The sequence below is a fragment of the Peromyscus maniculatus genome, chromosome 13 (assembly GCF_049852395.1).
Source record: "Peromyscus maniculatus bairdii isolate BWxNUB_F1_BW_parent chromosome 13, HU_Pman_BW_mat_3.1, whole genome shotgun sequence".
Classification (NCBI taxonomy): domain Eukaryota; kingdom Metazoa; phylum Chordata; class Mammalia; order Rodentia; family Cricetidae; genus Peromyscus; species Peromyscus maniculatus.
The window spans coordinates 22,137,421-22,161,903 of record NC_134864.1 but is presented as its reverse complement, the minus strand read 5'-3'; the positions used below and the strand labels follow the sequence as shown (position 1 = coordinate 22,161,903).

The 24,483-nt window shown below is 41.6% G+C and overlaps 1 protein-coding gene across 3 annotated transcripts in view; it reads right to left on the bottom strand.

The window, feature by feature from the left end:
• Positions 1 to 24,483, bottom strand: part of Man2a1 (mannosidase alpha class 2A member 1) — a 169,329-nt gene that overhangs the window by 21,050 nt on the left and 123,796 nt on the right. For all 3 annotated transcript variants that reach the window (XM_006991850.4, XM_042259707.2, XM_076549759.1), the window contains 3 exons: positions 5,287 to 5,420; positions 2,152 to 2,293; positions 964 to 1,097 (listed from right to left, as the gene is read on the bottom strand). In XM_006991850.4, coding sequence (XP_006991912.1) covers positions 964 to 1,097; positions 2,152 to 2,293; positions 5,287 to 5,420 — 410 coding nt within the window. The remainder of the gene's footprint in view (positions 1 to 963; positions 1,098 to 2,151; positions 2,294 to 5,286; positions 5,421 to 24,483) is intronic.

The window sequence follows — 24,483 nt, the reverse complement described above, 5'->3', positions numbered from 1 at the left end:
TCCACCTACACATCTGCGCATCCATTCACATGGCACATTGGGCCTTCCTCTAAACAGAAATGATCCTAGAAGCAGAGAAGGACACAGTCTCTACTCTCACGGAGTTTATGGCCCAAAGCAGGAAAAAAGACTGGCCAGCTAATCATACACAAGCATGACCAGGAGATGGACAGTCCAGAGGGGGCACAAGAGGAGATGATGCGGGCAAGGAAAAAGCAAGCTCCGGTCTGAAGTACCGCAAAGAACTCCCTTGACAGGAAGGAGGAAAGGGCGGGTGCTAAGATGCCGCAGAGCAAGAGGGAATGGGAAGAACTCGGCACCGAAAGAAAACCAGTCAGCCTAGTGCAGAAGTGCTGAGAGGCATGGAAGACACGTGGGTGACAGAAGACTCAACGGGTCGGGGTGTGTGTGTGTGTGTGTGTGTGTGTGTGTGTGTGTGTGTGTGTGTGTCGACAAGCCAGTGGTCAATTTTTGGCGTCAATACTGGTATCGGTGAGAAGACACAGGTTGCTCACCTGTGGTTCAGCTTCTGTCCCACTGATGAACAAAGTGCTGGGATCTTATGTAGGGCAATAAATACTGATATGAAAGTCAGTCTGTTGTGAAACCGTAAGCTTTAGACTATGGTACAGTCACTAAGGTTTAGAATCCACAGTATAGTTCAACCATCTAGTCTCTAATTCTCAGGCCAACAGACCAGTCTTTTCTTTGAAAATAATCTCATCCAAACTGCTTCCTTGGATTAATATTTGGCAATATAGTAAAGAAAAGTAAAAAACAATATGGCCCAAATGTAGCTCTTATTCAATATTTCTAACTGAAATATTCCTCTAACTATAAGCTGACTCTATTATACAAACTTCTCAAAATTAGAAACTGGACTAAAATTTTAAGTTATCACTTTGAATTATGGGGAGAAAGAACCACCAACATAAGAAACACTTAGTGTTTAGGGATCCCTACCATGTTTACACCATTTCTCTTCTCCAGCAGGATTCGAAACAAATTAGCTGTAATCTTATTGTCATGTACACCTTGCCCAAGGCCACGGTTATCATCTTGCATGAGTCTTCGATCCATGAAGACTTCAATTTGACCTAAAATCAAAGAGATAAAGAAATATGACCAGGATAATTTTATGCAGATATTCACTGAGGACACTGCTTAAATAGAAACCCAGGTGCCTCGCTTTGAACTAAGGTCCCCTTGAGTGAAGGAGGGGACCCAGATACTCTATGAGATGACAGGCTGCCTTTTGATCTTAGGTCAAAGTAGCTACTAAAGATACATAAAACACATTGTCATTTCTGCTTTCCTCCATTACTGCTTAGCAACCATTTTCCAATAGCATCATGGCTACAGGAGCAGGTCTTCAACATGTAAGTCTTTTGAGGGGCAGGTCATAGTACCACAATCCAGGAAAACAACACTGTATGTTTGAACTACAATATCACTTTTGCAAACTGTCTAAGCTTCTAGACTTTGAGGTTTCCAATCCCATCATGATGACAACACAGATCTTTGGACATGACAGACTAGCCAAAGTAAATTACAGCTGCAATCTGTACATGAAATGTGGTTCTCAAAGCCTTTGTGTTGGAGGCCTGGTCCCTAGTTCAGGGCCACTCGGCAGTGACTAGATCAAAACTAACTTCATTAATAGTAACTCACTGATATGTTCGCAGCTGAATGAGCTGTTACAAAGGCAGGGTCTAGTTGAAGGGGGTCATTGGTCCAAAGTCTGAAAGGTAGACCTGTGACCTCAGGTCCACCCTCTTTCGCTTCCTCTCCCTGTCTCTTTCATTTTCTCTTTATAACAACCAGACTGTCAACTCACTACAGTTTAAAGTCAAGAGCCAAGTGATTATGGCTGGAAGCCTGAAGTCATGAGCCAAAATGTAGATTCCTTGCCTAAAGTTTCAGGCATTCTGTCACAATGAAAAACTAACAAATACACTTACCTCTAAAAACAACTGTGGCATCCTTATCTGAAGACTGAGGACAACCATCTTATATCGTCCTCATAAAACCTGAGTTAACTACTTGTCTCATTCTTAAAGGAAAGCAGCTCATGGAGGGGATAATTAATATGTTTGACCACAGAAATATTACACACTCGGACCTCCGAGCAGACTATGAAACAACACATACCGGAAGCCATGCTGGCAGTGCCTAAAGACTGAGCGGCGAGCAGTGTGAGCCGGTGCTCGGCATCCTGGATGTAGGCCATCGTACTCATTGGGTAAACATTGGCTTGAAGAGGCAATTTGCTCATTGTCCTTCTAGGCTGGATCTATGAAGCCAAGCAATTCTCGTTTTATAAATGTATTATTTACACATATACTTTCATAAATTAGATTATTTAGTTATCTCTTTCCCAAAGAGAAAAAGGCATAACTTCTGTTCTTGTTCAAGCAAAGAAATATTTAAAAATTAAAACACTCCTTAAAATCATTTGCAGAGAAATCACAAGGCTCTTAGAAGACAATTTTTAAATGTGAAAGGTAGAACTTGTCCGGATTTTAAAACAGGCATTATTTAAAGTCACAATAAAAAATGCCCGGCAGAAGTCATGTAGTTTCCATATTTGCATAAAACAAATTATGAAGGTATTAAGTATTCATTTCTCATTGAGATCTAACATGCTGCTTTTGTAATGAATGCTAAGCACAATAACTCACTGTCCCCATTCAAGAACTATCTATTATTCTTGAATCAGTTTTAATAAATACCGCAGAGATTGCCACCAAATCCTCTAACATATTACATTATAATAAAGTGCATACTTATAGTTTTAAAAAAATCAGTGTTTACTCTTGTTTATTTTAAATCGAGATACTTCTGAATACCAGTATTTTGCATCCTCGTGTTTGAATGCATGAAACAGAATTTTACCTTTTGAGAGACTGTCAGCACCTGAAAGCATTTTATATCCTCAGGACCCTGTTACCATTGGATTTTACTCACACCACTTAAAAAACGCCATTTCCTTCTTTAAACTTGTGAAAGTATAAAACGAAACTCAAAAATAGTAAAGGCAGAAAGTTAAGAGAGTGCCTCACATGAGCTGCGTACCCAGCCATGGAAGGGTGGTCCTGACGAAGCATGTCCCAGATCTGACCTTCAGCCTCCCCAACAAGCCCCCACCACCTACTGGTTATGCTGAGTCTCTTCAAATTCATATTTAGCTATAATCTGTGAAACTGATCTTACTTTGAGGTAAGTGTCTTTTCAGAAATTGACATGACCAAAACCTAGCATCCTTGTAAGAAAGAAATGTGGACACAGAGAGACACGTACAGTGGCAATGTTATAAAAAACATGTGACACTAGAAGAAGAGGCTGGGAGGCACAGCCACACACCCAGCAACGCCAGGGATCACCTATATGCAAACTTGAGAAGCTAGGAAGCAGCAAGGGAGGGTGCTTCACTAGAGTCTGTGCAGGGAATGTGGCCTTGCACACAGCCTGACTTCAGACAATCGGTTTCCAAGAGAATGAAAGAACAAAGTTCCGTTCTTTTAAGATGCTCAGTTTGTGGTAATACAAATGCTTTGCAACACTAAGGAAGGAATACAGCAGTTAAGACAGGACAGAGATGGAGTGGAGGAGAGACGTGGAGAGGAAGAAAGATGGGACGGAGGCAAGGGAGGATGGAAGCAGGCAGGATACTGTCAAAGAATTCTCTACTCCTCTTAACAATCCCACTCTTCGCACCCTGACTGGACTGTATCGTTTAAAATTATGAAATGACGTGTAAAGACGCCTCAGTCGTGTTCCGGCTCTTCCCACTCCCTACCCGAGTCTCTCTCCAGTTCTGCCCAAGAACTACCATTTCCATGGGTTAAAATGGGGTTTATTTTAAGAAATATTTACATTGTGGACTTGAAATAATATCAACACTTGTTTGACCACTGGAATGAAAATGCACATTTTTAGCAATTCACTTTTTACTAAGTTTTCTTATTCATGTGCACACCAATACATACAAACACTTATTTCTGTGGGATTTTAAGAAAATACTTTCTTTTGTATGTAAGAAAAATGAATTGCCATAAAGTCAGAGTTTCATTTGAAAACCTAAGGGCTGGAGTCGAATTCACATGCTAATCAAAATGTACGCTGCAATTTCTGTTCTCTGGAGAAGGTTTAATTTTAACTTTTTTTGCAGGAAATCATAGAAGAGGAAATTATCCAGCCCTTTCCACTTATAGCCGGTTGAAAATCAGACCAAGTAAAAAGCATATGTTGTGAAATTATTTCTATTCATAGCCAGGAATTTTGAAATGCTAATGTTTAAAAAATTTGCTCATGTTTTTAGTGGTGTTATTCAAAGACACACTGTCACACATTGAAAATAATAGAAATTTAAAATAACAATTCAAAGAGCTCTCTTAAGTACTATTAAAAGAATCAATAATATAAAAATAAAATGCAAGAATTGATTTTCTTACTATATTTAGAGTTGTTGTATGATGATTTTGATTAAATATATAGCAGCCCACATTTTTAAAGTGGCATATACTTCTCTATGTACCTGCATGCATGTATAAATGTGCACACCCACTCAATGCTAACAGACTATCATAAAACTTAAAAGATGTCATTATTATATCACAAGGAATAAATGAAATGTATACATGAGTTCTTTATGTAGAAAGGATATCTTTCAAACCCTAATTATGTTTCCTTTCTAATAAATTCATATTTATAGTTTTAGCAGAGTATTTAAAGTCATCAAATTCTCATTTTTAAATATTTAATTTTTTAAAAACATATGTGTAGGGGTGTATGTGTGTGTGTGTGTGTCTGTGTCTGTGTCTGTGTGTGTCTGTGTGAGTTTATACGTACCATGTGCATGTAGGTGCCCAGATAGGCCAAATCCCCTAAGTCTAGAATTACAAGTGGTTGTGAGGACCTGACATGGGTGTTGGGACCTGAACCAGGTTTTCTTCAAGCAAGCACTTTCTCTAGCCCCCATCTTTCCATTTGAAAGAATAAACTTTTACAAATAAATACTCTAAAAACATGATCTCTCTCAAAGATTTGTTTTAACTTTGGAAATCTGATTATAGAACCTATAAATGTCTGTTAAAATTTGGTTTTATTCTAGAAATAGTTTTCAACTTTAGAAATAGTTTTCAAATGACTCAAAATTAACTGGACAATTATCCTACATAAAAATTACACACATAAACATATACATCCCCTGTATATACCACATAAATATATGCATAAAAAATTACACACAAATACAACTGTTACAGTGATTTTAGAGAAAATTACCTGGTATCCATTTAGGTCAGTATAAAATCTATTGTGGTTGTTTATTTTAGATGAAATTCTCATTACAATCTCACGGTTATGCACATTTTCAATGTTCACAATATTAGAAACTTCCATTGACTGTCCTTCTATTCCTAAATTTAAAAGAATATACATGTTAACAAAAGCAATGGTTGTCTCCACATTTACTAACTGTAGTGTAGACAGCTCTTCTCAAGCTTACATGTATTTCCTTGGTTTCTGATTCTTAACTATTTCTCATGTATGAAACGGTGTTAAAAATTTAACAGTTTTTCTCTCTTGATACCAGACTGTAAACAGCATTAAAGAGTACATGGAATTCCATAACAGGACGAGATAAAGTAGGAACACAACACGCCACATATTTCTCAATGAGTTCCGAGGGAAGGAAGACATGAAGTGTGAGAGACCAGGCCCTTGAGGACTAGGCCTCCCTCACCTGTACCGCTCTCCTCCACAAAGACATCATGACCCTACCCTCTCTTCACACCCCAGATGAGGAGCCACCCAGTTGACATGGCTGGACGGACACAGTGTATTACTGCCCTGTTGCTTTCTTGTGAGGAGACAGGAGATAATTTATGGCTGAAACTTCTATTAACACAGCAGCATTTATGGGTTATAATTTGGAGAGAGCCTTAGAAATTAAGTCAATTTTAATTGAGTTTCCTTGTCCTTTAGGGTCCCCGGTTATGGCATGATCCATTCTGCCCTTTACTGCATAAAGCAAAGGACAGCTTAAAGATGTGTCAAACTTGGATCCTTTTGGAGAAACCTCAAGTGTTTGTTAGTATCTATCTGTCAACACACACACACACACACACACACACACACACACACACACACACACCCCTTCACTGCATTGTTAGGCCCTCAGGAAAGCCCTGGGTCAACTTCACAGATGAAGAGAGGGGTTGTGAAGAAATGTAATGCATTTAGCAGAGATGGAGTATGTGGAAGAGAGCCAGTACAGTGTCTTCCAGAGATAAGCAAGGAAAGAGGGCAGAAGAGGAGACCCTGTCCTGGCCCTTTCCAAAGTTGATGCCTATGGTGTTCTGATTACCCTGGAGACACACACACACACACACACACACACACACACACACACACACACACACACCTATATACATACACACATCTATACACATACACCTATATACATACATACACATCTATATACATACACACACCTATACACACACACCTATATACATATACATACACATATACATATACATACACACATCTATAAACACACACACACACACACACACACACACAGTGCCCTTTCTGTGCTGACAACTAGTAAACTCTTTAACAAGATGAACTTCCTTAAGAAAAAAATGGAGGAGGAAGAGTGGAGTAAGGCAGCCCACCCCCAGGAGCCAAAATGAACCCACTGCTTACGGGAAATGACAACCAGTCACAGAAAGGAGTCTTGGATATGTGGTGGTCATGGAAAAGGATGCACATGAAGCTAGCTCAGGCACTACAGGAGCCTGGAAATACACTAGGAATTGTGAACCATGTTTGAGTTGGAGTTTCTATTGCTGTGATAAAGCACCATGACCAAAAGCAAGTTGGGAAGGACAGGGTTTATATCGGCTTACATGTTCCTATCACAGACCATCATGAAGGGAAGGAGAAGTATCTGAAACAGGAGTCTGGAGGGAGGAACTGATGCAGGAGCCAGGGAGGGATACTGCTTGCTGGCTCCCTCCCTTCTTGTGGCTCTCTCAGCCCACTTTCTTACAGAACCCAGGGCCACAGCAGAGGAGCAGCAGTGCCCACAGTGATACACGTCAATCAGGAAAGGGCACCACGGGCCAGTCTGGTGCGGGGTATCTTCGCAAATGAGGTTCCCTCTTCCCACGTGACGCTAGTTTGTGTGAAGCTGACATGAAACTAGCCAGCACAGACTATAGATAATAGGAGATAGGCTAAAGTCTCCATCAACAAAATCTGCAGGAACTCACAGAACTTCAGACACAGGTGGCTCTTCAACTCAAGGACCGCACCTGGCACCAACCCCAGTCTCCCACAGAGCACAAATGTCAGGAATGAGGAAGTGGGGGAGCACTGTTTTTACTGGCCATAATCAGAACTCTGAACCAGCCAGTTTAAAAGAAAGAATACCTTTACCACTATTGACAAGTTAAATTAATGTGTGTGTCGTGTGTGTGTGTGTGTGTGTGTGTGTAGGTGTGGGTTTGTGTGCACCTGCGCACATGTATGTGTATATTACATAGTACAATAGACTCTTTTTTGAGCTAGGATACACATCACTCCAGCTGCAAACATTACTTTTATTGTGTTTCCAGAAACCAGGATATTTTTAAACTAAAATGAAATGCATGTGGAATTCTAATAAACCTAAGACACCCAAATACACAACATGGAGCCTGGGTGTAGCTCAGCGGTAGAGCACGTGCTCAGCATAAGTGTGGCCCTGAGTCCAATCCCCAGGACCCCAAGCCCTCATTGGATCCCTCCACAAGAACAAAAGTGCTCCTGTAGCTTGAAGGGGCACAGATGGTGACAGGAAGTTAACTCTAGTCACTGGAGCGCCTGCAGGACTTTCAGTGGCGTTTTATCTTTCCTTCTCTCTAGATCGGATATTCTCTCAGGGGTCAACAGAATACATGAAATAAAATGAAGTCTTAACAAGAGGGAACATCATTAATTTCAATTCATGTCTCTCCAGAAAACATTTACAAAGAACATGCTTTAAGGAAAAAATTAATAATTTCATGTTACCTCTGGCAATGATAAATTATTCCATTGAGAAAGCCATCTTTCTCAAGCCCAGTACTATGCTCAGATTCTGAGGAGGCAACACATACTTCAAGCCCCTTAAAAGGAGCCCTATATTCATTCACAAATCAGCAAGGCGTTAATTTAAATTCTGAACCAGCATTGTGTTCTAAAATAAGATCAAACTTAAAATGCCTATAGTGAAAAAATAAATAAAACAAATAAAAACCCCTAACTGCAATAAAAGCAGGACAGTGCACCTGAGTCCTCAAAGAGAATGGAGAAACAGGGTGTGTGAGTAGGATAGGAGACTGCCAACCTTCCCTTTTCTGTGTCAAGAGTTCCCCGAGCTCCAGAGGCCTGAGGGTTGAATGGAGGGCACGCTAAAGGAAGGTCAAGACCACTAGTCTGAGTTCTCCACAGAAGCGGCAGTGAGAGAGTTAATTGTACCAAAGTGGTTCTCTCGGGCTTTCCAGGCTCTTGTAGGTTTTCTGTAATCTTGGGAAAGAAAAACGATTCCAGTTGTACAAGGTTTAAGGTCCCCTTAAAGAGGGGATGGGCAAAGTCGGTGCTAAGACCTCCTCTCTTGCCGCAAATAGAACGGAGGGTGTTTGCTGTTATCAACACAGAGCAAGATTAGAGATGGTAAAAAGTGGTGCACAAAACAATACAGAAGCCAACAAGTCTCCCGCAGCTGCTGTCCAGATAAGGAAGAGTCCAGCCTCAGTGGTGCGTCTTCTCCACTGGCTTTTCACAGACACACTATCCTACACACCATCCTTACATGCCAGTGCTAACCTCCGGGCCCATGAAGTGCTGAATCGCTGCTCAGCAGAAATAGCCGAGAAAGAAGAAGCCATCCCTCATCAAACAGAAATTATCTGACATGGGAGGGGAAAAAAAAAATGGCCCGTGATAAAGTGAAAGTATCTGTGAAAATTCAGCAATGATTTTCATCATGGGCAAGTGCATGTGTTGCTGGAGGGCTTCTCTCCAGGTTCCCCAAGCCCCGCAGTCCCACAATCCACTTATAAAATAATCACTCAGATGTTTATATCACTTATAAACTGTATGGCCGTGGCAGGCTTCTTGCTAACTGTTCTTATATCTTAAATTAACCCATTTTTATAAATCTATACCTTGCCACGTGGCTGGTGGCTTACCAGAGTCTCTACATGCTGCATGTCCTGGCGGTGGCTGCAGTGTCTCTCCTTCTTTTTCCTGTTTCCCCAATTCTCCTCTCTCTTTGTCCCGCCTATACTTCTTGCCTGGTCACTGGCCATCAGTGTTTTATTTATATAGAGTGATATCCACAGCACTTTCCCTTTTCTTCTTTTTTTTTTTTTTAAAAAGGAAGGTTTTAACTTTAACATGGTAAAAGTACATATAACAAAACAATTATCAAGCAAGAATTACAGTTACAATATTAAAGAAGATGTCCTATCTATCTTATATTTGTGAGTTTAAGGTTTTATATCTAACTTATCTTTTATCATAACTGAGGAAATTACAACTATCTAGTCTTCAACCACATCAAAGACCTGAGAAGGAACATAATGGTACCTGAGAAATGGTAGATGGATGCAAGCAACTTTCGGGAATCTTGCAAAAGTAGACCAAGACAGCTGGTAGCCTGGACAGTCACCTAATGTTTCTCAGCATTGTTGGTGCATTTAAATTGGCTACAGGCCTAGAGTATCTGACAGACCATTTTCAGAAGCAGGATTTCTGAAAGACCATCTTACCCTGTCTTGGCAGAGTACAGTGGTCGCTTTCCTTGTGTCCCGCTTGTCCAGAAAGGACAGCATTGCATTTGTACTGTCAGCCATCAAGGCAAGGGCAGTTCTTTGCCCAGTAGGCCATTTTGTGCCAAAAAGACAAACTTCCATATGGAAATGTCTTAGAAGCCCAACATTTTCTCGGGATCAATTGGTGCAGCCAGGAGCAATTGTGTCTCACGTCAACAGAATTTTGTTATTTAAATGTCATATTCTCTAGGTCTATGAAGTGTCTGAAGATTACCTATCTATCTGAAATATATCTATGTATACCTAGAAAACTTAACTAACATGGCTACAGATATGATTATCATAGATGACTAATTATTAATCTATTTTTTAATTATCCATTACAATTTTAAATGAGTTACATAAACACAACACCTCAAACAAGAATAGAAACATATATACACAGTACAACAACATTAACTTCAAGTTTGCATCAACAAACCAAAATTCACACCAATGTAAAACATTTTAAACATAAACTAAAATCTATACCAATGTAAAACATTTTAAACAAGTTGTTCTTTAAAAGTAGGTTCATTAATCTATCCTTTTATCTTATCATCTCTATATCCTCCTAAATATCTATATCATGCATGTACATGGGTTCCTCACAGCATCCAGGCATGTAAATGTCTGCTAACTGAAGGGCAGGACCTAAGAGCATGGGAACAGCCACCAGGTACCAACACTGCTGTGTACTTCCGGTACATTCTTGCTGTGTACTTCACAGGCCATTTTTTAAATCCTGACCCCAAGCCCAGGAGCAAGTCACTTTCTATCGGAACGAAGGCTAACACCACCAGGACTAAACCACCCTCAATCACCATGCCTCTGACAGCCTGGGAAGTTGAAAATACTTTGGGAGAGAAGTCCAGGAGAGAAGCCATGCTTGCAGTAACTCTGAATAGGAAGAAGATCTTCAGCCACCAGGTGGGAGAGCAGGAATGGAGAAGGGAAAAGGAGAGAGGGGAAGGATGGAGGAGGAGAGAGTGGGAAAGGGAGGGAGATGTTGAGCTGACACAGGCAAGAGGGCAATCTTGTGAAACCTAGTTAAGGGATGAGGCTTGCCAGCACCCAAGCCTCTTTACAAAAGAACCCCAAGCCTTATTTTTAAAAGGCCATTTTCTTTAGAAGCCAAGAAAATCCTACGTTATTAAAACTCTGGATATTCCAACTGTATAGAGGTTCGTGGAGATGTATAGTCTTCGGGTCTGGTTGTTTTCAGTGATTTTCATGTGCAAGCCTTTTATAATGAAGTTTATTTTAAAATGACCCAGACACAGTGAGCTGTGCTCCACTGTAGTTCCTACTGACTGGACTACACTTGATCTTATCCAAAAGGCCCAGAAGTGACCCTCCCCACTTCAGAAGTGAGATGAACACAGCTGTTAGCACAGGAAGCATACATTTGCATGTCCTCTGCCTACTGCTTCTAAGAGCAAAACATGGGAGAATATTCCAGATGTCTGTCAACAAGGAAATGACTAGAAAACCACCATGCCATGGGAGACAATGCCTGTCAGGGAAAAGAATGGGGCAGTTGTCTATCCAGGCAGGAAGACCCCTGGAGAGAACACACACTTACACAGTGTTACAAACCTTGGGCTGAAAATAGACACACAAACAATGTTACGCATTACCAGAGGCGTGGCAGTGTCTATGTGCACATGTAAACACACCTGCATTTTTTCTCCTGAAGAACACATGAGGCAGAGAGATTCCCAAGGGCTTTACATTGCATGCAAAATGTGTGAAAAGCATGGCAAAAGAATATGTATGTGCTAGTTGTATTTATAAAAATACTTTAAAGCATTAGGTCAGTGATGTAGGATGCATATTCCTTGAGAGGGCAAAGCTGGAGGCCATCCTTACCATGCCCTAGGACTGAAGGAGAGGCGAGGAAACATGCAGAGGTATAAAGACTCTGTGTATAGCAGGAGGGCCTTAGTTCTGGTCAGCAAAAATGATGATGGCCTATAGTGATGCCTCCCCCCTCCATCTCTTCTCATCTCCACCACCTACTGCCCACTCCCTATGCCTGTCATCACATCTTTGCCAGACCTACCTGGGGCACCTAACTCAGTCCTAACAGATCAGTGTTGGCCCTCTCCACATCTCCACATCAGCTCATCCTAACAGTTCTGAAATACAGAGGGGATTTATTTCCAAGGGATAGACTGCTAAATCAGACAGCGCTTTGTCATGGCCAGTCAGATACAGCAATAAGAGGAAAGGGCTTAGAATGAAGAGCAAGAGAGCCCTGCTCGTTTCCCAGCCAGGATCTTATTAAGTGGTCTTCACTCTGTGATTAGGTCAAGAGGGGATGAGGGGATGAGGGCATCTGGCCTGTACCCATCTAGAGAAAAAAGAGTCACATGACCTTTCCTATGTGGATCCTAGCTTCAACTCTGTTCTTTGTTTTATTATTTAATCATTCATTCTGGGGCGTGTGTGTGTGTGTGTGTGTGTGTGTGTGTGTGTGTGTGTGTGTGTGTGTACACATTTAATCTGGAGTACACGTGGAAGCCAGGAAACTAGAATTGGGGCATCGAGTGACAGTATACTAAGAGAGGTTGTCATTGCTCTTGGTTGCTCACCACAGATGGAAAGTCCTTACTGCTGAAGATGCTACAGACTTCCTCTTTGCAGGATAAAGAGAAATCAGCCTGGAACTGACCAGGAAACGCTCCCTGCTGCCTAGCTTTTTACAGAACTGGAAGGTGCTGTATAGGATTCTGAGGGACAAAAGACACCAGCGATCTTAGCCAGTGCTGACTCCTGAACGTGACAATACTGACCAGCAGGCACAATATGCCCACTGGGATACTGGCGGCCTGACTGTTTGTGGAGGTGACCTGATTACTTTCCTGTCGCTGGGATAAAACACTCCGATCAAAAGCAGCTTGGAGGAAAGCCTTTATTTCATATTATACTGGCAAGTCATTATCCATCACTGAAGGAAATCAAGGCTGGAACCTGAAGCAGAAACCATGGAGGAACACCGCCTGCTGGCTTGCTCTCTGGACTTTCTCCCTAGCCCATGGTTAGCTAGTTTTATACATACATACATACATACATACACACACACACACACACACACACACACACACACACACACACCTGCCTGAGGAATGGTGCCACCCACAGTGGGCTTCTACATCACTAATTCAGACACATCCACATAACCAACCTGACCTAGGCAATTTCATAATTGAGGCTTTTCCTTTAAAATAGCCAAGGCTGTGCCATGTTGACACTTACGGTAACCAGAACACCAACCATTCTCTTGATTAGATTTAAGTTCTGCCCCACAGAAGTATATGCATGCCTAATACTGTAAACAGAGTCAGAAAATATAGTAAAGGAGGTCATATGCTCTACACATAGGCTGTTGTTTTGCTAAAGAGTCATGTGCTGTGGGATGTCTTTCTGTATGCTGTGAATATGTGTTGCTCTTATGGGTTAATAAATATATCCACATTGGCCTATGGTGGGGCAGGATGGAGCCAGGTGGGAAACTGAGGAGAGATGTAGAGAGAAGAAAGGTGGGGTCAGAGGAGACACTGCAAGCCGCAGCCTGGAGAAGCAAGATGTGAGAGAACAGGTAATGCCACGAAGCTACGTGGCAAAACATAGAGTAATAGGAATGGGTTGAGTTCAGTTGTAAGAGCTAGCTAGCAAGAAGCCTGAGCCATAGGCCATATTTGTAATTAATATAAGCCTCTGAGTGATTATTTTATAAGCGGCTGCGGGACCGCAGCGGGTGGGAGAGATTCAGTTGGAGAAATTTCCAATTTCCAGCTACAGTCATGTTAAACTGCTTTCTAAATATTTGTGTTTATATCCACAGATCTGTCAAGCTGCTCTCAACCCTGATCAGAGCAGCTTTTTATTGCAGTGGGTCCTGGCCAATGCAATGACTGTTCATGACTGTTCAAAGTGCTGATCACAAGTGCCTGGGAGTGTTCATCCGTAGATGGGACACCCACATCAACCCGCATCTCCCCGCACCTCCCGAGCTGTGGCATTCTGCTGTAACTGTCTCCACTGCCGTTCACCTATGGCTGAGCTGAGGAGGACTTGGCAATCACTGCACAACCGAACCAGGGCAACAGGAGCTGCCATGAAAAGTAAGTGCTTTTGACTTTGAATGTTTCCCTCTGAAATTTTCAGAATATTTTGAATTTAAATCGTCAAAACTATTAAAAAATGGCTATGACAGAGACATGTGTACTTCTATATGTATTGTGGCACTAGTCATAATAACTATGAAATGGAAGAAACTAGATATTCATCAATGAATGAATGCATAAAGAAAATGTGATATATTGAGACAATGGAATTTTATTGTTATAAAAAAACAGAAAGTTTAAAAAAAAATGCATGGCATTTACAGGAAAACATGTGGACCTGTAGGTCATTGGGTTAAGTAAAATAAGCCAGAAAGAGAAATCCCACATTTTCTCTTTTATGTGGGTACTAGGTGTGAGTGACAGGTCAAGATTCTAGAAGGGACTATAAAACGGGGGTGGAGAGGTGGGAGGTGAGGGGAGGGAAGACCTTAAGGGGAGGAAAGCATGGAGGGGGAAGATACTGGAGAGCATGCTCCTGGGGAATGGAAGGGGAGGGGCCAGCAAGTGAGGGTGGGAGGTGAGGGTAGAGTGTTGGGGTATGGATGGTCTGCAGTTTCTTCTCAGGCACAAACCCTGACCGGATGTGTCCCAGGAACTGCACAGTAAGGGGCTAAAAGCTGCTGTTCTCAGGGAAGCGCAGAAGGAAGAACTCAGAGGAGGGAGGGCAAGCTGCTGTTTGCTCTTGTTCTCCTGGCAACACCAGCGGCACGTGCCAACTAAACAACACATAAGCAGCAGAGAGGTAAACAAAAGATCGTTCATGCCTGAAGTGAGGCCAGGGTCTGGTTCTCTGTCCACAATTCCCCTCCTTCCCAGGCCCCGTGATGCCCACAGCCGCGCTGAGCAGCGGCAGAGTGGGAGGTGGCACCAACAGGAACAAAGTGGGACCAGAAGTGCCCTAATGAAATCTATTACCCTGTGTGTTAACTTTAAAACAGAAAATCAATAAAAATGTTTTCCTACTATGTATACACATTTGCAACGGTTTTTCTGAACTTTATTGGGAGTTGACAGGGTCACAAACACATTATTTAATTCAGTACGTACACTTGGATGGCAGTTCTTACAATGATGAATTAACAGGGAAATACTGCTTGCAAAAAAAAGTCAATGTGTCTGTGACTCTGTATTTTTAAAACTGGACTCTGTCTGAGAGCAACCAAGCCAAAATGGCAAGGGGTGCCACTTGGTCGATGATTTTCTTTGCATTGACTCTAACAAGTTACCATCTATTACAGTCTAGAGTTTATTCTCTGAGGCTCTGCTGACTTCTGAGTCTGTAAATGTTTATACTGAATCCTTTTCTAAAAGTAAATAAATATGTAAATAAATAACACCTGCTTTCATGAATACAACTTTAGGAAATTTCACTCCAACTTTCAAATTCACAAAAATGATGATACATCATTTTGTCATATTGGTAAAATGATAGATTTATAACTATTATTATATATTGACTACTTATAAGGATGGTACTAGTCTCCATAATTTGTATGTATCTTTTCAATAATCCTCATAACAACAAGAAACAAATGTAAAACAGGAAAATTAGAGCATTAAAAATGGATTTGCAGATTTTGGTTAAGATGAGATCAATTAAGAATGATTCATTTGAAGAAGGCTCAAAAGATGCCCAACAAAATGAGACAAGGCTGCTTTTCAAAAAAGAAAACAATGATTTCACGAATCAACAGGTTTGGGAAGGAACATAACACATCAAACAGTGCTCATCTTTAAATAGTCAACAACACAGGACAGTCAACAAGGCACAGTCTGCTGGGATGATGGTACAGGAGCTCAAAGCCCCAGTCTCCCTGGTACTGGCCCCATGCCCCAGACTTGTCCTGGCCAAGGACAAACGAGCAGAGAACTGAACCCACTCAGAACTGAAGAACACTCTGAGTCTACTTCCTTTCAGTTCTCTGACATGCTCCTGTCTCAGGTGCCTTTCAAGGAAGGATGAAGTACATAAATCACTCTACATTGATCTGTCTGAAACAATCCTTCATGGAGGCACAAGCCTGTAGTCTTCCCTTCTGCCACTCTTTTATAGTATTTCTCCCAACTTACACAGCGAGTAGAGGGAAGGAAGGAGGAAAAGAGGAGGGAAGGAGGGAGGAGGGAGGAGGTAGGAGGGAGGAGGGGAGGAGGTAGTGAGGAACAGAGGCACACTTCTCACCCTTTCCCACTCACACAGGTGCTGAGCAAACATTTGAAATACTGGTGTCTGATTGGACGTTAATGATTAACAAATACTTTTTAAAAAAACAAAAATTGTTTGCCTTGAACAAAATTGAAGGGCTAGCGAATCGGATTGACAGGCAGTAGAACATTAAAATAATTAACCAAAAATCACGTTTGACAGACATCCTGGGACTGAGGGTCCTGACTCAGAAGAAGTTCAAAGTGTTAAGTGATATTCCCATAACCCTGGTCCATTCACCAGCTTCTAATTTGTATAGGCAATATTCTTTTGTATCTCTGCCTGTATACTTCACTGAGAGAAACACTTCCATTGCAATTTATAAAATAAATTCTCAAAATGGGAAAGCATTATTTACACTGTTTTGACAACTCAATCCAGAAAAACAACACTTGGAGCCTTAGGACGAGCTTTTAAACTTTAAACATACATGCACACACATATGCTCAACAGACAGGACTACAGTCTCAGAGGAGTCATGAAAAGTTGACCAACAAAACAAGGCTCCGACACAAAAACAGGACATGATGATCTATCCGGTGGGGACACAGAACGCAAATATGACAGCGAGGAGAAAATGAGGATGTGAAACTGCCTGCCAGAGAGCAGTTAGTACAGCCTTTTGAAAAATGCATGACTGGCCAATGAGTCGCTGCCCATGGGTATGTTTATTTTAAATGTCACTGTTTACAGTACCAAAATAACGTGCTTTGCAATCACTTAAGTGTACAAAGAAAATATCATTTCAATTAAAAAAAATATATACAGGGGACACAGGGTCCTTCAAATTCTTAGAGGAACCAGAGAGTTGGCTCTAACCGACCTCCCTTTATAGTTTTCCTTTCTTTCTGCCCATTCAAGAGATGTTTTGCCAAGACTTAGCACCTCAAAACTCACACCCTACACCAAATCTTCCACCTCTCTTAACTCCCAATGACCACTCTTTCTCTTGTAAATTGTATAATTGGTCTGGCCCTCTCTGTCCCTTAAGTGGATACAACATTTGGCAAGTCACCAGGCTTCCTGTATTCTAACTTAGTTATTCACTGGAAAGCCCCTATGAGGTAGAATCTGTAACTGTCACCGTTGCAAGGCTCCAGCTAGGAACTGCTCAGAGTCAAACATCCTGGGACCCTGTGTCAGAATTTGGCACAACACACATTCACCAGGGACGCCACTTCCCTGCTAAAGAAACAGCGCTCAGGATAACCCGAGTCTGAATTGGCGTAACCAGAATGTGCTTATGGGCCCTTAAATAACTCCTCTTGCGTGCCTGTAGGGAATAATCAGGTTCCATACATGTGACTTATTTCAATTTTTAAAAGTTCCAATTAACAGGAAAATAGTCCTTAGCAGGCAATTGCACATTATGATATTCCAAAAATGTTTTAATTACCTAGGTCTGCCTAGCCGTAACTTAATGGTTCTTACCCTTATACTAAATATGGAATATAGCTCTGGGGGAAAACAGGAGATTGATTGCAAGCCATTTTAACATTCTCCTGAGTCTTTTTATAGAAATAAAAACAACTTCAAGGAAGCCCTGGGACCCTAGTTATCAGGGGGTGAACCCAGGGCTGGAGGCCCCCAGACTCAGGCATCCTTAGCAGATGGCTTTGGAACTAAGCAGCCAAGCACAGGAGACTTCATGTGCTTCTGAGTTGTATGAAGACGCTAATGGTATTCCTAATTGTCCCCTTGCTCTTTCTGTAGATTAAGAAACAGAGTCCCTAAGAACTTAAAGGACAAATCCAAAAGGTTATGTTGCTTTCAGAGGTGACAGAAGACTGGAGTCCCTCACTCTCAGGTTTAACCAGGTGAAGGTCATCTTGAATCTCTAAAAGTCAAGCGTCATGTAACAAAGCCACCGAGATTTTATGTAACACATTCAGAACTGCTCCAAGAGAAGCAAGCACTCTGGCTGCTGCCTACACCCGTCCAAGATATAATTCCCTCTCTGAGTCACAGGGGTCTTTCCTCCTGCACTTCTGACAGCCGTTCATTACATTTTCGCCTCAGGCTCCTTGCTTTCTTTTAGCAAGATCCATTACACATATACAGTACTGTTATAATATGTTGGTGAAAGCAGGATAAAAATATTGCATTTCAGATATTTCTCCTAAGGCTGAAACATGGTTCCTACACACTTACTCACTCATTCACAAGCACCTGCCCAGAAAAACACAGCCTTGAGGCAGTGGGGAGGTAGGTGGAAGATATTTAACAGATTTGGGACCTAAAGCCAGTGAAAACACACATGACATGCTGGTAACCCATAGCAACCTAATTCTTCCAAATAGCAGTTGATGTCAGAAAACCAGGGCATTAAAAAAGCCTGGTAATTACAACTGTGAAGTAAAAATGAAGCTTTAGTTGGCCATGTCACTTATTTATCCTTGTTACTCCTTTTGTAAATATTCAATAAATATACAATCTTCTACCAAAGGACTGCTTGAGGAAACTTCAAATATCAAATTAAACTTAATGAAAAGAAAAATTAATTCCACCCCCCCACCAAGGTGTATTGCCAGAAATATGTCATTTTCCTACAAACCAAATAATCTTTCCAAAGACGGTTCCCAATGGTTCCAAAAGAGTATCATGCTAAATTATGTGGGCTATAAAATGAGTTTCTTACTTAACCTGACAAAAAAGCAAAGAATTTCCTCAGACATCACTGAAGTTGCTCTGATCTTGATTTTTGAATGTTCGTGAACCTAAGATTGCCTTTCTGAATGTTACATGTAATAGATAATGAAAAGATAAACATGGTATTTGTTTTCTTAAAATTTAGGGATTTAGGGGTGTGTGTGTGTGTGTGTGTGTGTGTGTGTGTGTGTGTGTGTACACCACACACATGCAGTGCCTGAGGATGCAAGAAGAGAGTTGATATTCCTTTACACTGTGTAAACATATGTTGCTGTGATTGGTTTAATAAAGAAGCTGACTGTCAAGTAGCTAGACAAGATAAGGTTAGGTGGGAGAACCAGACTAAGGACACTGGGAAGGAGAAGTCAGGAGTCACAAACGAGACACAGAGAGGAAACAAAAGGTGAAAGATGAAAGAGAGGTAACACCATGTGGCAAAATGTAGATTAATAGAAATGCATTAATTTAAATTATGAGAACTAGTTAGTAATAAGCCTGAGCTATTGGCCGATCATTTGTAATTAATATTAATTCTCTGTGCCAGTTATTTGGGAACTGGGGTGGGGAAGAAAAGTCTGCCCATACAAGAGATCCCTAGCAACTGGAGTTAAGGACGGTTCTGAGCCACCATGTGGGTGTTGGTCATGGAACTAGGGTCCTCTACAAGAACAACCAGTGTTCTTAATCACTGAGCCATTTCTCCAGCCCTCAGATATGGTATTTGTGAATAGCTAAGTGATATTAAGAAAGAGCCTTTCAACTGAGCTAATTATTTTCCAAATCTGTGGAGAATGCAAATACAGAAACCACAGTTCAATACCAAAGCAGGTGGCTGTACCAAGGCCTCTCAACACAGTTGGTTTCACAATCAATAATGACCAATTGGTCTGTGAAATTTGGGAAGTGTTGTTTGATTTATGTTCTTGACAAAGGTTACTTTAGGGGGAAAAGGAACAAAAAGCAAGCAGAACAGACACTGAGGACTGGGAGGCATTTGATCAGGTCTGCAGATTTTACAAAGGTGATTTCATTGAATTGGATACTTAACATAGACTATCAATTAAGAGATGATCTGTAATATTAACTCACTATTTATCAATGTTGTTAAAAATAATAAACTTTGCTGTAAAATTAGCAGGGATCAATCTAATACAATGGCATGCTCATGAGCACACAATATTAATAATCCCATTACTTCCTGTCTCATAAATTTGGTACTTGTATGAAATGCCATAAGGAAAATCACTACTCTGCATGCTTACTTAAAATCTTAATAAATGGGCTGGAGAGGTGGTTCAGCAGTTAAGAGAACACATTGCTCTTGCAGAGGCCCCAAGTCTTATTCTCAGCCTGGAACACCAGGTCCAGGGATCCAACAATCTCTTCTGGTCTCTGCAAGCACCAGCATGCATGTGTGCTCACACATGGGAGAGTGCACACATGGACACATACAAAATTTAAAATAAAATGTTAAAAAATAAAATACTGATAAAAATTAAAAGTAAGAAGAAATTTGATACCAATAACAAACAGGCTCCATTCATTAACACTCATCCACTAAACACGGGGCCACTGGAGAGGGCAGAATTAACATATACACAGAAACAGCTCAGGAAGTTAAATCTGAGAAGGAATATTTTTGGTATTTTAAGAACTATAAGCTGCCAAGCACAGTGGTGGCGCACACCTTTAATCCCAGCACTCGGGAGGCAGAGGCAGGCAGATTTCTGTGAGTTCGAGGCCAGCCTGGGCTATAGAGTGAGTTCCAGGAAAGGCACAAAGCTATACAGAGAAGAAAAAACAAACAAACAAACAAACAAACAAAAACTATAAGCTAAGAGTCCATCTACAAAAACGTAGACATTGCCTGTAGGTCTTTCTATATAGGAAACTGACCTTTTGACTGTGCATTTTCCTTAGTTCTCTGTTTACTCGGGAAGCCAAACCACAGTGTATTTACGAACATTTGGGCGATTCCAAACACCTCAGAACTTTACTACAGTTGAAATGCCCAGGTATCATCATCTACTTAAAGAGCCCCATTTCCAGCACAAGCCTTCTGAGGGAGTGACTTCAGGACAACTTCAACGAGCCAAGAGCCAAGTGATGAGGCCTCAGGAAGTGATGGAAGAGGAATTCACATGGGAGTGGGTCACAGAGACCAGGGAGGAAAGGGTCAGCCTGAAGTCTCTCCTGGGCGTGGCTAATCCCTTCTAAGAGGCAAACTCATTGAAAGGAGGACAAATCCAGAGGCAGGAAAAGATTACGGTTTGGAGGAAAGCCTTTCGACGATCCAGGTGTCTCATCTCCCACCCAACCGCTTCCATGTTAGAAGAAATAAACGTAACTGCTCAGGGCTGGAGGGGAATGCACGCTGTGTACGTCACTTTGCACTTGTGTCTGCTGACTTCGGGTTTAATGCAGACCACTGGAATAAACCCGTCCTGAGAAGCAAGCAGTCTCAGAAACTTCACATCCTACCTCCTCACCTGTCATTGCAAACACAGTTCTGGACCTCCGTGCATTGAAGCCATGAAACTCTAATGTTGGCACAAAAACGTGTCATCCCATGCGTGCTCTACCGACTGAGAAATCCAGAGGTGACAGAGCCTGCGTTTTTTAGACACGGTGTCAATACTGTTTGTGTCCTAGTCAGAGTACTCTCCGTCGCTTAACTAACTAAAGTATTTTAAAAGTACCTCCATTCCCTAGAGGCCAGGCTTCCGGAGACTTCAAGAACTGGCAAGAAGGTATATACTCTTAGATTTAGAAATATGTATCCTGCAGCTACAGTGAACAGGTTATGAATGCGGAGGAAAGATGAGCCTCGGTCAAAACCCAGCTTTCAAGGCTGGTCAGCTTGGTGGTCAGAGGCACCTGCCCGTTGGCAGTACCTCTAAAATCTATGTACCGGAATCAGAACAAGGGAGCCAGGAAGAACAATCCAGAAAGGGAACACTAGGAGACAGAAGGACAAAATAAAGCAGGGAAGAGAGAGAAGAAAAGCCAGCAAACAGACTTGGACCCCCACAGAGAGCCAGCAACTAAGGGCTGGTGAAACCTAGTCAGTGAGCGCGGCCACTCTGGAAGCCAGAAGCCAGTGAGACCACAGAGGCCCTGGCTTCAGCTGCAGAGCTGCCAGTCAGGCTGGACAGGACTGTGTCCAGGAGTGGGAAGAGAGGAAAGAGAGAGGAAAGATGACAACCACTTAGTTCTGATGAGCAGAGTTTCTTGGCAGAAGGAAGCAGGCAGGTCAGAGTCGATTAATTTCCAAATCGGCTGCTGGTCTATGACAGCAGGCCAAGCTGCAGTGCCCAGCAGCGGAAGCGGAGTACCTACTTACACAGGCCATCCTGATACAGGACCTCAGGGGCCCCGGAGAACCCAAGGAGAGCTCAGGAGGTGCAGGGGCACAGATGGGCAGGACTAAAGCAAAGCAAAAGTAACTAAGGAAATATATCTGACTGAGCTTAGAATTTCAGAGGTGATGATGCAGTAGTTATTCTGAAACATCATCTATGGAAAAGCAAAGGTAAACTGGACACAGGTCTGTGCCAGGCTGCACTCAGGGGGAAGTCTTCCTGTGGGAGGAAAAGAAGGACCAAGGAGAATAGAAAGAATGAATATGATTAAAGTTGAGTATATGAAGCATAGAAATGTTCTAATGAAGCCCTTTACTTTATACAATTTAATACATGCTACTAAAATATATTCTCATAGAGCAGGCAATGCTGAGGACTGAAGCCAGGGTCTCACACATGCAGGGACCTAGGGAAGCGCCCCACTTCTGGGCCACACCCCTAGCCTTCTCTCCTTACTTTCAGACAAGGTCTCACTCATTTGCCCTGGCCTTTGTTCAAACCTGCAATCCTCCTGACTCAGCCTCTCAAGTAAATTGGGTTATAGGCCTGTAAGTAAAACTAAAACCAGAAGAATATTTCCATGTATGATGCTATTTTCTACTTATAATATGAAACAGCTGGTAATAGTTGAAAATGTGGTGCTAGAGCATTCAGGGTGAATTATTAAAAATGGCCCAAAGGAACGCCCCATCTCCATGGTTCTGACTTACTGGAGGTTTTGGGAAACTTGAAAAAGGACTATTTTATAACTTCAGGCTTTTCCTGTTGGTAGAAAAGCCATTCTATGCAACACAGAAGTCATACTTAGGCACAACGTTCATGTTTACTGTTAGTTTTCATAGCCCTAGAGGATGTCCTGGTTTAACCTGGGAACCATGGATTACTTAGAAAACACACTGTTTTATCACCAAGAGGTTCTAGGAGGAAAAAAAATGTCTAATATCATAGGAAAAGGCAAAAGTAATAAAATACAAAGTTATATAATTAAATAAAAGCAAAATTAAGTTTAGATAGTGAAATCAAGAAGTTGAACATTGGGTATGTAAGACATTCCGTGACTGTGACGTCTTTTCCCTATAAAAGATAATAAATAATCCATACTTATTAGCAGTTTACCCTTAGTTGGTGGTATTCCTTATTTTCTATCTGTATGAAAAGTCAATGCAGGAATATTTTCCCTTCCCTAATTTTTTTCAGCCTAGGTAACAGTGGTCTTCAAGTGTCATATCTATAAGGACCTTTTCTAAGATAGTTGTTGATCTGGTAAGTAACCTGAAAAAAGGAATTAAATTTGTGATTGGAAAAGCCCTCCATTCTAAAAGCGCTGAATTTAGAATAAACCAACATAACTGCCCAAGTGTAAGGCTCTGGAAGAAAAAAAACAAGCCATATTCCAAGAAAGGACGGGAGCTTAGTAGCTCCGAAAATGATTAAATAAAATGATTAAAGCTTATTCCACATCATTTTAATTAGCAAAGATACTGCATGAAATTAGCTAAAGAAATGTAACAGACAGAAATGTGAACCAAAAGAACTGCCTTCTGCATTAAAGAGGCAGGTAGGTAGTTTGTGTGTGTGTGTGTGTGTGTGTGTGTGTGTGTGTGTGTGTGTGTGTGTGTAAGCTCATAGTAACTATGCTATTATTCTATTTTATAAAACCACACCTAAATACTTAATTTGCTTTCGGGTCTTAAAAATAAAAGTTATGGACTGATAATCTCATAACTAAGACAATTGCTAATGGGGAAGGGGTTGGTACAGAAGGATGAATGCTTTATCATTCCCATTATCTAAAGGTAAATATGACATGAGAAGTCATACTGTAGACATAAAGTCAATTTATAAAGACTAAGTTGTCTCTAAAACAACTTCTAACTCAGTGAAAAGATGGAAAAAAAGTTAAGAATCCACCAACGGGCTTGAGAGATGGCTCAGAGGTTAAGGGCATTGGCTGCTCTTCCAGAGGACCTGAGTTCAAATCCCAGCAACCACATGGTGGCTCACAGCCATCTATAGTGAGATCTGGTACCCTCTTGTGGCCCACATGGACAAATGCAGGCAGAATACTGTAGTGGGTAACCATTCCAGCTTGGTTCTGGAAGTTCCAACCCCCATTGAGACTCTGGCAACTGTCACGCCTACGAGGCGGGGCGAGGGGAGGCGCCTGGGGACCCGAGAGCTGGATGGGCCAGCGCTCTCTCTGGGTGCTCTCTCGGTGCCGGGACGCTGACCGGTGCAGATTGACTGTGCAGAGCTCCGGAGAACACCGCTGGACTGCGTTACACCTT